General features: G+C 40.9%; 2 protein-coding genes across 3 annotated transcripts in view; both read right to left on the bottom strand.

Moving 5' to 3' along the window:
- Positions 1-16,004, bottom strand: part of LOC102299903 (neuronal acetylcholine receptor subunit alpha-7) — a 53,534-nt gene that overhangs the window by 1,373 nt on the left and 36,157 nt on the right. The gene's annotated exons all lie outside the window — the stretch shown is intronic.
- Positions 10,891-14,810, bottom strand: LOC102299283 (neurogenic differentiation factor 4). The gene is made up of 2 exons (XM_005930446.3): positions 14,621-14,810; positions 10,891-12,705 (listed from the first exon to the last, which is right to left on the bottom strand). The coding sequence occupies exon 2, from the start codon at positions 12,697-12,699 to the stop codon at positions 11,710-11,712; it is 990 nt and encodes a 329-aa protein (XP_005930508.1). The 5' UTR covers positions 12,700-12,705; positions 14,621-14,810; the 3' UTR covers positions 10,891-11,709.

The following is a 16,004-nucleotide window of genomic DNA, read 5'->3' as shown; positions in this document are numbered from 1 at the left end:
CACACACACACACACACACACACACACACCTCCTCGTCTCACTTTCACTCTCATCGACAACATCTGAAATCTGAAATATGTCTTTGTGCTCTGACAATTTCCTCCTGAGATTTTCCTCTGCTCTCTCCCTCTACCTGTCTGTTGTCTGTTAGCTGTATACACAAAAATCAGCAGTACATTTTTGAAAATGCTGACCGAGTTCACGGTGTTGTTGCAGACAAGTGTGCGAAGAGACAAAAAGAGGAGCAGGCGCAGAGGCGCAGTAGAGACTGACAGCTTGAGAGACTCGATGAAGCATTGTGGGGAGGGGAGGAGAAATTGAGGTTAATGCAGACTGACTCGGGGATGAAAGTGTAAGGTGAGGAAATGTGGAAGATATGGTGAAACAGCAGGATGAAGGAGGGAGCTGACAGCTGTTTGACAGGCAGTGGCAGAGAGTGCTGAATGAGCTTAAATACTAAGCTCACTGCACGCACTCCTATACCAACATTTACCAGAACAATGAGTTTAAGGTGTATGCTGTGCTAATGGATGTGCGAGCCTTCGTCAAACACTTTCTCACAAGATCGGGCTGTCACATGAACTCTTTTGTTCGGGCTTTAGGCAACACGATCTGGTCCATTTTTACATAATTAAACAGTCATCCTAAAGTAAGTCAAATAATGCTGCGTGTCAGTCTGTTTGTGTTTAAGTTTGCTTGAACCCAGGGTAGAGTTTGTGTGTGTGTGTGTGTGTGTGTGTGTGTGTGTGTGTGTGTGTGTGTGTGTGTGTGTGTGTGTGTGTGTGTGTGTGTGTGTAAAGGTTTCCTCATTAGTAGAGTCAGCCTGAATAATGCAGGCAGGTGTATTGTTGTGGCCAATGGGCCAGGTGCTAATATGGCTGTCTGAGGGTGGAGGGTCAGACACAGCATGACTTTAATGGATGTCACCATGGGAAAATGAAATCGGACCTCAGAGCTCATGTGACGAACCATCTCGTCTGTGTATGTGTGTGTCTGTGCATGTGTGTGTCCTTGGGGATTTATGCTAAGTCTTTGCCTTGTTTACTTAATGAAGAGCCTTTCTGGTTTTCGGAGAACAAAAAGTTCTGTCAGTGTGAAAGAATATCTTTGCTGAATTGATCAATTATACAGTGGATTTAATGACAACTCAAACGGATTATTTAAAGTAATTTTTAATCATTATTCAAATATTTCTTGTACATTTATGAAGAAAGTTTTCACAGGAGTCACTCCATGATTCAGTAGCTTGTAGAACCACTTTTAGCAGCAATAACTTTGTTTTCTGTATAATTTTATCAGTCTGTCACGTCGTTGTGGAGGAATTCTGGCCCACTTTTCTTTACAGTGCTGCGTCATTTCAATGAAGTTTCCAGGCATTCATTTATGCACCTGTTGGACTCTAAGTCTGGCATATGACTGGACTGTTGCAGCTCCTTGGTTTTTCTCTTTTTCAGCCTTTGTGTTGTAACATTTGTTGCTGTGCTTGGCATCATTCTTCTGTTGCATGAACCAGTTTCAGTGAAGGTTTAGCTTTAACCTGTAGAGTCTGAGGTGTGGCTCTTGGGTTTTGTGCTGTTTCTCTGAGCATAACACAGTCTGACCATGGGGTGAGTTTCCTGGGATGTCCAATCCTGGGAAGATTGTGGGATTGTAGCATTGTGGCAAACCAGCAAACTGCCTTAGTACCAACTTGTATGGAGGTGCTCACACTTGCTGATGATCAGTTAATGAAGTTTGATCAGCTTCTACTTACCCTGTGAATTTCTATAGTAGCAGGAAGGGTGTACTTAGTCTTTTACACGACTCGTACGGCTCCCATTATGTTTAGAATAAAGTATTAAAGTTTTGATCAGTGTTTAGTTGCATACTGTTCATTCAGTAGTCCTGTGTACTGCATACTGTCCCGGGTGGCCATGACTGTATCGACAGATTTGTCAAAAAGTCCAATTTAGGTTTAATCTTTAGCGGTGAGGCCTGAAGTGTTGTGCCAGTCCTCCTCAGATAACATTAGAATAGCCATAAGCATATACTTAACGTATACGTAACCCAATACAGGCTATTGTGCCAAACAGACGATGCAGATGAAGTAAATGCAAATTATGTCACACTCAGCATAAGTGTCTTTTTGTTTGTTTGTTTTTTTTGTTCTACATATGAGCTACATACTAACTTGAGCTACGCTTAGTTATAAAGCTGTATAATGTAAAGTGTATTTCTGCTCTGACGTGATGAGAGAAGATCTACTGAATTTACTGCACCGTGGAGGTTAAAATGGGCTTGAATTAACTAAATGACTAACATGCACTGTATATAAATACACACAAACAGGCACACACAAGGACACACACTGGACTAAACACAGGTCTGTGTAGAGTAAAGGGGTACAGGGCACTTCATCAGCACGTGTGTTGTACATTACAGTGCCCTCTGATGGGGAAGGGGCAAATTATATATGTTAATATTTTAGTGTTATTAAAGCATTTTTTATGTGATCATAAACAAATAATTTCATTTGCACTTACTACATTTTTAACCAGATTAAGACAAATACTTGGAATAACTATGATGGAAGGTAATGGGGATTCAACTAAGGATAATGTGAGCAGAGGCCAGATGTGCAATCAGTTCCCTCTATGTAAGCACCCAAAAACTGGTGTCTTATACTTCACATGCTATTAACCGAGACGCCAGAGTGCTTTAGATTCTGTTTATTACTACTGCTGTATATATGAAGAATCAGAATCAGAATATGCTGACATTGGGCACACAGGAATTACCCCCACACAGCTCTAGCTGTGACTAGCCTTCACTTTTATAACAAACATTACTGATATCTTTTGTGTGTCCACAAGCTTTTCCGTTCTGCTTATCAATTTGTTTAAGAATGTCAGGGAAAACAAAAGTTCTGTTCTATCTATTCACACCAAAGGTTGCTCTCTTTCTTTCTCCTCCTTCTATGCACCTTCCTTCTTCCATCATCCATTTCCTGCATCATATCAGTGAAGTGTGTAAAGGGTCACACCAAGTGTGAGTGCAAAGTCTTATCTGACCCTACGTGCTGATGTTTGCAGGAGACTGGCCTAACTTTCATCAAAGAGAGAAACCTTCAAAGCCTCGTGTAGCCACTGTCACTCGCTCTTTATTTCTGCTCAGAATATTGCAGTAATGAGGGGATCCCGGCTTACCCAGCCTCTCAGTTCTTCTTAAGCTGATCAAAGGAAGCAAACTCAGGCTGGTGGGTGTTTTTGCATTGCTCAGTAGTCTGTTATGATCTTACCTGAGCCCCACATTGGTTGCTTCTGCACTTCGCGATGCTCAATGTGATCCAGCTCCTTTGAGAAGTAGAGAGTCCGGAGGTCAGTGTGTCAGCCAGCGTAAAGTACCACAGAGATGCCGTCCTCTTTGAGTGGAATAAAAAAAAGTATGCTCACATTATTGTAGAAATATAAATAAATAAACACTCAGCGTCGTGAGCGCAGAACTGGCAACAGTCAGCTGGGGAGTGAAGAGGGAAATGCTCGGTGCAGACAGCCACATGCCCACAGTGTGGCTGCATCAAACTACAAGCATCTTGATGTTCAGCTTCTTCATCTTCGGTTCTCTCGCTCTCTTTATCCTCTTCGTTTCAAAAAGCTTCTAATACTCTGTGTCTGTCTGTATTTTCTCTGTGTTTTCCTTTCATGCTGTCACCTCTTTGCCGGGAGTGAAGGAAACAAGTGCACAAGATTCCAGTGGCTAATTCTGCTTCTTAGGACTGGGGAACCTAATATGTGAGGACAACTGTGGAAGGAGGGAGATACAGGCAGAGAGGGAGTGTGTGTACGGAAAAGGAGGGGCAGGAGAGAGGAGGGGAGACCCAGCAACGGATGGCAGATCAGAGGGAATAAGGACTGTGTGTGTGTGTTTTGAAGATGGTGGAAAGTCACTGAAACTTGAAAGAAGTTGTTGACATGGTGAAGCAAAGGGAAGTGTAATTGGTGGATGAAACAGATGGCTTATGGACAGATAAACTGTGTATTCTTTTTGCTTGTTTGATCTTGAAACAGGTTCCCACACAAATGGCTCTGCCCCACAGGGTTCGTTCGCTCATTTGTTGAATGACCGGGTTGTTATAATGAGTTATGAGCAAAGCCTGAGTTATTTACACAATCGTCAAAACCCTTTGCTCAAATCCTGCTCTGTCCACATGTGCTTGATGATTCTGCTTATCGGTTCAATCCCTGTTATCCACAAGCTGAAGAATTTCAGTTTGGCAAATGTGTCAGAAAGGCTTATATATATTACAGATGGACAATATGTAAGAATTTAAGTTGCTAGAAACTTTATGAAGATTTACAACATTTTAGCTTCACATCATTATCTTTGAACAGCCCTCAATTTGGGCACTTTTGCAAAAGTGAGACCCCTATTAAATGCTTTAGATCAGTATATTGAATAATCTCGTTTTATATTTATTTCAGTCAGTAAGCAGGCATTTAAGTTGCCATTTTATCCATAAATGATTTTGTGCAAATTATCTTAAATCTGCATTTAGTGACAGTCTGTTCACTTAAAAGGGCCATTAAAAAGCTGTTCTAAAGACAGACTGCTGAAACTGAAACCAAAGTGTGGGGTAGTGTCTTAATCATGGATTCTTACTGACAGCCAGCAGGGGGCGACTCCTCTAGCTGCAAAAAGTGGTGTGATTGTCAAGTTAAGTGACGTCAAGTGGCTTTATTGTCATTTCAGCCATGCGAAATGGCACAGTACAACATTCCTCCAAGATCATGATGCTACATTTAACATATAACAGACAATCAGCACAGCACTACATAAAGTGAAAGTTGGGAAAAATCGCAAAAATTGCAAACCCCCCCCACAAAAAAAAAACCCCAAACAAACAAACAAACAAAACAGAGGCAGTGCAACAACAGACAGAACAGAATGATACAGACACAAGAGTGCAATAGAAAAGTCCAACAACTTTACTTACAACATGTGGTTTGGGGAAAAAAAAGTTAACAATCAAGTTAAGTTTTCAAAAACATAATAAAAAACTATAGCAACTTCCATCTTTTATATATAGTGTATGACTGTGCGATACCACCATAATACATTCATTCATTTGGTTTCTCTTTTAATTCAGTTTAATTCAATTCAGCTCAGTTCAAGAGCCTACTATAGCAGAGAGAAAAACCCAAACAACCAGCCAACTCACTATGAGCAAGCACTTGGCGGCAGTGGGAAGGAAAAACGCCCTTTTAACAGGAAGAAATCAGGCTCAGGGAGGGGCAGCCATTTGCCGTTGGGGGTGAGGGGAGGGAGACAGCACAGAAGACACACTGTGGAAAAGCTCTGTTTTAGCTTTGCTTGTGTCCTTTGATTGTGCAGGAATTAATTGTAGCTGCCAGAGTATCAACTCTGAATTCATCAGAGCTGAAAACACCCATCAGTATCTACTGGAAATAATCCAGTCAGAGTGGCAAGAAGTGAACAGAAACAGCTGCAAAATCAGGTTATATCAACATTTTTATCAAAACATTAACTGGTGCAGCTTTAAATACTGAATAATGACCAGTTTAACTGGTGCACTTCAGTTTTAATGTTTCTTTTTTTCTCCCGTCTCTATCATTCCAAACTTTTAATCAGGATATTAAAAGTTCGGATTTGTCAGTAATCACTGAGGTATAGTGGGGATGACAAAGCACTGATTGTCTCCACTTGTGCAACTTCCTGAGGACATCAGCCTCCTGGTGCCACACTCTGTTTTTTCACTCACATCACGCACCGAACATCAGGAGGTAAATTTTACACTAGGTGGCCTTCTTTAAAATGCTGATCCACTGCAAATCCAAAACACTCTCAGCCTCTCTGCCACCCAGTTCCATTTCTCACCTACTGAAACATCTAAAGCGAAGCACTGGTATAGCTGAGATGGTGAAATTAAATGTGGATGGCTGCGGGATGAAGATAGTCACACAAAATTTACAAACATGATACTGTGGGACTCCTGTGCGCTACCATGTTGCTTCCTGCTTTCTGCCAGTTAAGGTGTAGATTCAGATCGGATGTCCTAAATGTGCTTGCGAGTGTCATTTTGGAGAGGTAGGGGAGTATTAGGTGGAGCAGAAGGAGGCAAGGGCTGAGGTGAGATTGACGCATGGCCCAATATCGAGTAAATGTCAGTCTAATTCTGATACGCTAAACGGCCTGAGCTCTAGTCTGCCTTGTGCGCTCCAAGTAGTCACCTGAGGAATATGGGGAATAAATGCGTGGCTAACTACAGTCTATTAAAATGATGTGAACAGTTTAAAGACACTGAGTGTGTGAAGTGCTCTTGTGTAAATGAGACAGGCCATTTAAAAACACCAAGTGTTTAATGCAAGCTGTAAAAGCCTTAATGGTAGCGTCCAGTCAGTCTTGGCACGGTCACTTTATAACTCTTCTAAGGATGTGCTCATGTAAACTTATATCCCAGTTTAATTTAAGGCAGACATATTCACTTTTATTTCATTTGCATGTTTATTACGGACAAAGCAACACACCAACAGCTTCTGGCACCATGCCAGATAAGGGGTTAGGTTGAGGGACAGTTAGGAAGGACGACAAACTGGAGCAGTAAGCACATTTCATCAGGAGATACAGTTACACACACACACACAACACACACACACACACACACACACACACAAAGTTGAGTTTACATCACTTCAGAGGACATTATGTTCATTTCCTGGTTACTTACCCTAACCATAACCACCACTTACTTAATGCTAACCTTTAAACCGCGTCCCCTTTCTACAGTTTAACGACTTATAATATGCTATCAATAAATGCACTCAAGGTCCCCACAATATGACTATGTAAACAAATGTACGTCCTCACAACGTGAGTAAAACAAGCACACATTTTCTGACTGCCCTGTCCTTTGCTCTTTAACTAATCTCTCTCTGTCATAAAACCTTTATAAGATGGCTCACCGTAACATCCTGCAGAGTAATGCAGTGCATTGCATTCCTCCCTCAGTGATCTATATATGGATTTTCAGTGTTTGCTCACGTCTTTGTTCTCCTTTCATGTGTGCAGCAGGTTAGTTTGACGCAACTTCTTCTTCAATCCACAAACTTTTACTTGAGCAGAAAGATGTGGTTTGGCTAACCTCTCTCCCACACCACTGACCACTGGAACTATACTGACACAAATTCATTTTAATTCGGCTTAAAAAATATTTATAAACTTAAATAAATACAGGAGACAGTAAAAATACTCAATTACAAGTAGAACTTATCCATTTAAGATTAATTAAAAAAAGATTCTTTCTTAGGTAAAAGTGCAAAATTATAATTAGTAAACTATACTAGTATAAATATATACCTCAATTATAGTTTTATATGTAAACACAAATTAATGCCACAGATGCCCTAAATGAACAGATTTGGTAAATACCTAAATCAGCTTTTATGTTTCTGTAATGATAATTGCAGTAATGCAATTAAGTGTTTTAATTAAAATTATATTTTTGAATAACATAACAACATAACCTAAAACTAACAACACAATGTTTAGTTTTAAATGAGTTTCAGATTTAAAAAATGTTTGTTTTCTTGTTTTTGTGGCAGATGGTCTGACAAATTTGTACTGTATTTGTATCTGTACATATTTATTGTTAAACAAATATGAAGTATTTCTTGAAATTTTTATATATGGCATGCAAAGGTAAATCTTTAAAAACTGGTTGAAAACACTTTATAATGTGTCCACCAGTCAGCTGTACAAGTTAACATTATCTTCTTAAACCTGCTCTGACCTGTGAGCCCTCATGGCGCCGTCCTATCAGGTCTGACACCAGGATGCTGGTAGTACGTTATACAGGTCCAGTGGGCTGTGGGTTGTAGGGCTCCAGTCTTATTCCACTGAGTCCTAAATATGCTTAATCATATCACATTCTCAGGAATTTGGAGACCAGCTCAGTGCTATAAGGCTCGCAGTGATGTTCCTTCTGGTGTTCCTGAGATTTTTCTTTGACGTGTGCATTGTCCTGCTACGAGAGACTACTGCCATCTGGGAGTGCTTTAATTATCTAACTAATCAAATAGTGTGTTTGTTTCTATATTTAGCTTCCACTTTCATCAGAAACAAAACACATTGTTTGCCTCATTAACTCTGAAAATCTTATCACATAAAATCAAAGGTAAGTTTACCAAAAAGCATTTTAAAAAGCATCAAAAAACACTTTTTCTTCAAATCGTGCCAGCTGTGTTGTTTTTCTAGCCATTTTTTTGTGTTTCTTTCCTCTCCTTTACTCAGTGTGCCAACAGTCCTGAAGAGCACTGTCTTTCTCTTTTTTTTCTTTTTTTGATCATTCATTTTCCCCTCTCAAGGATAAAAGCCCCGACCACAACCTTCTTCCCTAATAGCCGATGCACTTCAGTGCTGGCTTTGAAGATTTAATCAGTCAGATTTCCTTGATTAATCCGTTTTCATGTCCTTTCACGGTAAATAATTAGACTCTGATATGATCACTTGCTGGATGGAGAGGACAGCATGCAGTTCTCTGATAGAGCAGAGTCCCCAGGTATCTTCATTAGCCTGATTATTCTCATCCAAACACACTCCATCAACCAGTTTACTTGTAAATAGGTTAATTCTATTCCCACTCCCTGCTCACTCTGCTGGCTCACTGTGTTTAGCAGAGGAGTTCTCACCAAATGTCTCTTTTGTTATGTGTCTACCTTCACAGTCATCGCAAAGGAAGTATTTGAGAAATTATCTCATCTCCATCGTATTTAGTCTGAGGGGTTTTCATTGTAAACGAATGCCAGTCACTCGATGCCAAATGTGTCTTTGTCAAACAGTTGTTGTATTTTTATTAATACAGTATGCTTTACAGACTTCAGTCAAGACCAAGACTGTAGAAGTTGTGTAATGTTGACACCTAGTGGCCAAATGCTTATATCTCAGGCAGCTGATACATATATTGCAGGAATGAACTTCTACCACTAGGTGGCAGTGAGATTCCTCCCTCCTTCATTATAGATTTTGTTCTGACCTCTTGTCATCTAACATAATAATAATTAATAAAACACAAATAAAAATGAGCATATTCACAACAGAAGACTCATTTTTCTTCAAATTCTTCCAAAACAGGATCTGTTTAACCGTGCATTAGATGCTGAGCTGAGTAAGCGCTGCAGCTGCATACTGTTGCGCATCAAATGGAGAAGAGGAGCTGCTGCACTGACTGCCCCTCTCTCCTCTGGATTAACGAGTAAATGACACCATTCAGACACTGAGCTCTGATCAGCTGCTTAATACTGTTTCATCCCAAATAACACAACCACCATCCACACGTGAGGTGGATGGTGGTCCACAGTTTGTGCGTCTCTCTCACAGACGCACAAACTGTGGATTCACATAAGTGAGCACGTATTCTTTAGATAATTTGGTACTTATATTCAGGCAGCAGGAAGCTACTGTTCCATATGATGTTAGAGTGACACAAATATATACACTTATTGTTCTTAAAACTTTATTGGTTTCATAAATATGACTGAAACCCTTTTCTAACTACTAAGACTTGATGGCGCTTGATTTAAACTGTGCTTGAATTGTTGCATTTGTCTAATTTTTTCATATAAATGTTGCCAAGCTGCAAGTTTCCTTTGGGAAAATTGACATAATTGGGAAATTATTCAAAACATCACATGTAAATGAGGCACTGTGAACAGTTTCTGCATTTATTCAATAAAAGGCATCGTTGATATTAAATGTCAGAGGGGTCAAAGGTCAAAAGGTTAAGGGTGAATGCAGTCCTTTCTTTCTCCTGTGTGCAGAAGTGTCCTTTTTAAATCACAAAACTTTTTTTTTTCTTTTTCTTTTTCAAGACGCTGGTCGATCAGCCGTCCATCATTTATCATGTAGGAACACTCCGCATGTTAATTGTCTGGGGATCGTCTGTGTCTCCAACAAGCAGAGAGATGTCCTGCTATTTGTTATTCATCCTGCCCCCTCAAAGTTAGTCCCTGGTTTTCCTGGTTAGTAGTGCAAATGCATTACAAATACACGCACAGGCTTATACTAATCCTTGTGAAAACAAAGCGATATATTTTTTCCCAGTGCAGGTCAAGCGTGGGATGTTCATCAGCGTGTTTATCGGGATTAGGAGCATTTCAGCCATAATATAACCTCTAACGTCATACTTAACGCTCGCTGCTCTGAATGAAAAGATGAAGGCAGGGCAGAAACACGCAGAAAGATGACCGGCAACGTGATGAAGAAACTGGTCACCAGTGTTCCTTCAGTGACCATTCCCACCACTGACCCATGACCTCTTGACCCCTCTCCCTGACCTCTCAGTGGGTGGCCCTTAAAGTGACCAGCAAGGACTATAAAGCAAGACTGGCTGCTGTCAAATCAGGTCTCTCTTGTTTTTGCTTTTATCTTCATCATTTTCTCACTCTGGCTGTTTATTTCCAGGCTTTTAAAATTTGATTCCGGCATTTCAAATGTTTTTTGAATGTTTGTGTGTGAACACGAAACGTCAATAATATAAGAGCTGTAAGGAAATGTATTTATTACATGTGTATAATACAAGTGTTAAGTTGCGGCCTGGGTGGATGTCAGGGCAGGATTATGCCAACGCAATGTCAGAGAAGTAGAAAGCCTAAGAAGGCGGGCAGCCATGTTAATCATAAATCTTTATCTTGCAATCCTGCCTCGCACATTTGTCCTTCATTAAAAGACGGCACCGGGGATTAGTGCCGCTAAACCACAGAGATCTGGAGAGAAAAATGAGAAACAAAGTAGCAAGTAAACAAGGCGTGTTAATGTTGGTAGTGTTTAAACGATGGATTCTGATGAATATATATGCTTAAAAATAAAACATTTCATCAAGTAGTAAACAAAAGAAAAAACAGACTTAATTGAACTTTCAGTATTTTAATAACATCAATTGTCCCAAAGGAAACAAGACTGAAAAGAAAAACAGTCATATGTTGCAGTTTCTTTACAATTTTAACCTGAGAATTACAATTTTTGCTTCTCCGCGATCCCCTTTGCAAACCTCCACATTACAGAAAATTTAAAATAAAGACAAACAAACAAATATCTCTCTCTTCGGTCATTACTCACAGAAGATCAGCTTGATCCCCACAAATGAATGGTTTCAAGTGTGAAACTTGAATATAATGGAACAAAAAACTGGACACAAAACAAGGATAAGCTATTACGGTAGATGGATGAGTCTAAGTGACAAAGAAAAGCTTGGACTACAAATATGTACAAATAAAAACAAAAAAAACAAAAACACACACATCAGAAAAAAAATAATTTACACTATCTTAAATTAACGAATAAATTAAAAATACTTTATGTGGAATAATATCTGGTGTTACCAAAGCTTAATTAGAAGTGCTTATTTTACAGTACCCGGGAAGCTGGACAGCAGCAGCCTGCTATGTCCTTATATCATTTGGTAAATGAGTTTTGGAAAACAATTTATTGGTTTAAGTCAAATATTTTCTAATACTAGCAATGCTGAGTAGTGCTACTCTACTGTGCAAATGTTCCACAAGTGTTAAAAAACAAACTATTCTACAGTGCTTGACTACCAGTCTGTCTACTGAGAGAGAGCCAGCTTCTTTAAATCAGCCTGAGTGTTTGTGAAGGACGGGACTCCATCCTTCAAGTCGTACTGAAGGCTGATGTGGAACCGACGCTCCCGATCCCCCTCAGTCTCTGTAGACAGATGTAATCTGTCGGGGGGGCATGTGCGGTGGATGATAGGAGTCATATGGCCCCTCTAAGTGTACATCATATCCGGTCTGTGTATGATACAGCACCTGCTCCACAGGGGTGGGAGAGTAGCGGTGGGAAGGTGGGTAATGAGGTGAAGGCTCCTGTTTGGGCACCAGGTTGCTACTGATGCTGAGAGGTGGTGTAGGCGGGCCATCATATGGAGGGGTTCCCACGCCACCAGCGTTGTACTCGTTTGGTGAGTGATTCTCATAGGGTCTTCCCTTCATCGCCCTCAAGTGAAGCAGGTGAGCTGAGTCAAATGTGCCATATGGGGGACTTGGCAGTCCTGGAGAGGAGTAGCTCACCATGCCACCAAGTGTAGGTGGTGGCCGACCTCCATGTCTGTCTTCAGGCCTCATCCCAGGACCCGGAGCTGGTCCCATCTGTAAGCAGCCGGCAACCAGGTTGGTCGTGGGCTGTGACAGTCCCTTACACAGCGTTTCCATGAAAGCCCTGCTTTCTGTGGACAGGCCCCCCTCCAGAGCCTCAGACAGAGCACAGATGTAGTTGCGGGCCAGCCGTAACGTCTCGATCTTGGACAGCTTCTGTGTTTTGGAGTGACAGGGCATGATGCTGCGCAGGTTTTCAAGTGCATCATTTAGGCCGTGCATACGCGAGCGCTCCCTGGCATTCGCTTTTATTCGCCTCGCACGGAAACGCTCCTGCCGGGCCTTGGTCATCCTCTTTCTCTTAGGCCCTCGTCGTTTTGATTCATCCTCTGGTCCTTCCTCTCTGTCCTCCTCATCTTCCTCTGCATCCTCACTCCCCATCTCTCTGGCCTGTTGGATCATGTCACCTGTTCTGTAGCTGTGCGATGGGGCCGATGGATCCCCATCAGGTGAGCTCATGTCTCCGTCCATCCACTGCAGAGGGCTGACGACCTCCTCACCCTCCCCTTGTCTAACATATGGCTTTATCATCATAGCAATCTGCCAAAAAATAGAGAATAAAGAACATCTTTGTGACACACATGCTGTAATAATAGCAGACAGTATTGTTTATTAGACCTCAGATTCATCATTGTCAAATTCGTTGTTGTTGGTTTCCAGCTTCTTCTTTTATATAAAGCAATGCATTCAACATGAGTACTGTAATACATACAGTGACTGTACTTACACTAGGATTTGTTTTGAAATTCTACGAATGTTATCTGTTTATCCTAAACATATGATAATACAAAATATTGGGGTTTTTTCCTATAGTCATGTGCTGTTGAAAGTATTGCATTAAACTGGAATGTATATTTTAGGTTATTGGTCACTGAGGTCATCCTACATAAGTATTACCTTAATTCTGAATAATTTATAATGCACTGAAATATATTTATTTCTGTAATATTTTGATCAGAGCCTTTTCACATGTGAATTTGCTCCTTTTAACTTTTATTTTATTTATTTAATTTTTTTTAGCACCACTAAAGAGGAATACTTAGCAGCTTTTGTTTGGACTGAACTTGGTGATTCTGGACCTGTCTCAGATTATAAGTGTTCCAGTGGATTAAACAGCTCTTCATAAATCAGCAGGTGATCAGCAGTTTATCTTTCCTGGCTTCATAATAAAGGTGTGTTAGCCATAATTAACAGCCCCACCTCCTACAAATGCTCATCAGTATTATCGTTTGTTTTTCAAGGAACATGTAATCTCTTCTGGATCATGTTTTTAATGCATCATAAAATAATTTTGTAATGACATTGCCACTAATGTTACTAATTTCTGACTGTTGTTTTAATCATGTATGACTACAAAATGTAGCAGGTGGTTAATACTGTTCAAGGATATTTTAGCATAATCTCCTAAACCTAACCAACACTATTTGGTTCCTAAACCTCACCAACGGAAGTGGAAATAAAAAATCAAAAGTTTGCAAATTAAATGAAAGAAATTAAGTATAAAAGCAAGTATACAAATCTAGTGTCTTTCTGTCACTGTTTGCTTCTCTTTGCTGTAAGATCTTTCGATTAGCGAAAAAATACTTTTCCTGTTCTTTTCATCTAGAAACATAACTTAACTTACTTCCCAGAAAGATTCTACGATGTTAAGGTTGGGGAAGGTTAAGGGGTGAATTAAGGGGTCTGATGGCCGTGGTAACCTGGGGTTAGTGAATACAAGTCTTAAGTCACAAGGAATAAACATCAATAACCTTTAAAACCATTATTTTTGCACAAATAAGTCCTCAAACGGGCCGACGGTTTCAGCACCGGACAGTTCCTGATGCGCGCTTCTCAGCCTCATGTACTTCTGATTGGCCAAACATTACATCTGCAGAGAGAGGTGATGGCTTTTAATGCCTTTATAGCTACATGAATTTCCCCTATATGTATTATCTGCTTTACCCGTCTTCTCCCCTTCCCTTGTTCTTTGGGTAATCCCGGTCAACTTGTGAACTGGTAATGCCCCAGCAAGTCACCGACAGGACTTTAATCTGGGCCATCACAGGATTTACTCCGTGGATGAAGCAACGACCATGGGATTAAATGAAAGATCGACATCCCGCAGATCAGTAGCCTGACAGAGGGCTCAGTCTGAATTCAAATAGACATTTTCAAAGGCAGAAATATTAATGTCTCCCCACAAATTGCGTGTCTAAGCAGTTATTGCTGAAGTATATTAAGATAAGCCTTTTGTACTTTTTTCATTAGATATATTAATTTCTTGTTGACTTTACGTGCACTTGCTTTAGTTCAAAATAAAATCCCTGTGCCAAAAAAATCTGGTACTCTAAACTGAAAGCAAGTTGCCTGTAAGATACATTAAAATGTAAATTACGTGTAAACAGTGTGTCCACACTGACTCACTCACATGTGAGACCCGCAGAGTCTCTCTCGGCTGCGCTATGAAACATACCAGTGCTGATTTGTCCCGGGACCGCCTCAGGAAGTCTGTCAGATGATATTTGTCCTTTCTCCACGGATCACAGCTCGGTCACACCGTCCATCAAGCAGCGCTGAAGTTCAGTGGCGTCTCCTTGTGCGGAGCTGCTCAGCCTCTCAGTGCGGGTCACTCTGAGGGGGCTCCGGGTTTTAACCTTCACGTTAAAGCTCCTCCTCTTCCCACTCCCATCCAATTCCTGTTGACGCGCTTCGGCTCGCGCGTGGCCGGCCCGTGGCTGTAGCCCCTGGAGCTCAAAGACTTGCGCGCACGCGAGCGCGTGTGTGAGAGATGTGCATAAGCTCACTGAAATTGTCGAGACAAACAGGGGAGGCCCGGGCCTTTGTTGAGGCGCGAGGGCGGCCGCCAAATCCGCAGCACGGTGTCAGTGAACGGAGGGGAGACGCGCTCGGTCGCGTGAGCCTAACTGTATGTGACAGCTCGGAGTTGCGTGTGAGCAGGTGTTTGAGCCATTCCCCTCGTCCAGCATAGGCCCTTTGCGCTGTGGAGATGAGGCTGTTAAACAAGTTCACCTCAACTGAGAGGCCGCTCTGACCAGAAGGGGTAAGTTTGGTCTCCTGAGGTGTGCGCTTAAATGAGCAATGTGACTTCGAGACTCGCTCCAGCCCCCCTCGTCCTCTCTGCGGGACATGGGTGTCTGAATATTGAGGCTTAGCACCATAACCCACATTCACTGACAATGAATGAATGTCTTCGCTTATCAGAATTATTCAATAGCTGTAAGTTAACCTTGAATTTGAAAAGTCCAGTAATTTTTTTATTGCATTGAACTTTTATGTCAGTAGTTTGAGCAAATTGCAACACAGTTTTCACTCTGATTTGGAACATGATGAGGTATACTAATGATTAGATTAATAATGATTAATAATAATAATTAATAATGATTATACAGATTACATTAACTTTTCAGCTGACTAAGAATTACAACTAAAACACTTGTGACTGTATATTTGACATTTTATTCGACTAATATACAGGTAAAGTCAAGTAGGTGGCAAATTTTCACACAATGATTTAAAGTCATATTATTTCAAGGAAAGAAAATGTTAGCAATCCAGATGTAAATAGGCGCATGCTCATAACCATCCAAAGTTCTCCAACAAGTGAGGATGACAAATTGTCTTGCTGATTGTTGTCATTTTTTTAAACTGGAGAAATGAGAGAGCGTGAGATTGGGAATGCTGTACAGGGAGTGCAGAATTATTAGGCAAATGAGTATTTTGTCCACATCATCCTCTTCGTGCATGTTGTCTTACTCCAAGCTGTATAGGCTCGAAAGCCTACTACCAATTAAGCATATTAGGTGATGTGCATCTCTGTAATGAGAAGGGGTGTGGTC

The sequence above is a fragment of the Haplochromis burtoni genome, unplaced genomic scaffold (genome assembly GCF_018398535.1).
Source record: "Haplochromis burtoni strain Fernald_Lab_line unplaced genomic scaffold, NCSU_Asbu1 Contig_129, whole genome shotgun sequence".
NCBI classification, from domain to species: domain Eukaryota; kingdom Metazoa; phylum Chordata; class Actinopteri; order Cichliformes; family Cichlidae; genus Haplochromis; species Haplochromis burtoni.
Note: the sequence above shows the minus strand (reverse complement) of the source record. Positions and strands in the feature narration are given on the sequence as shown.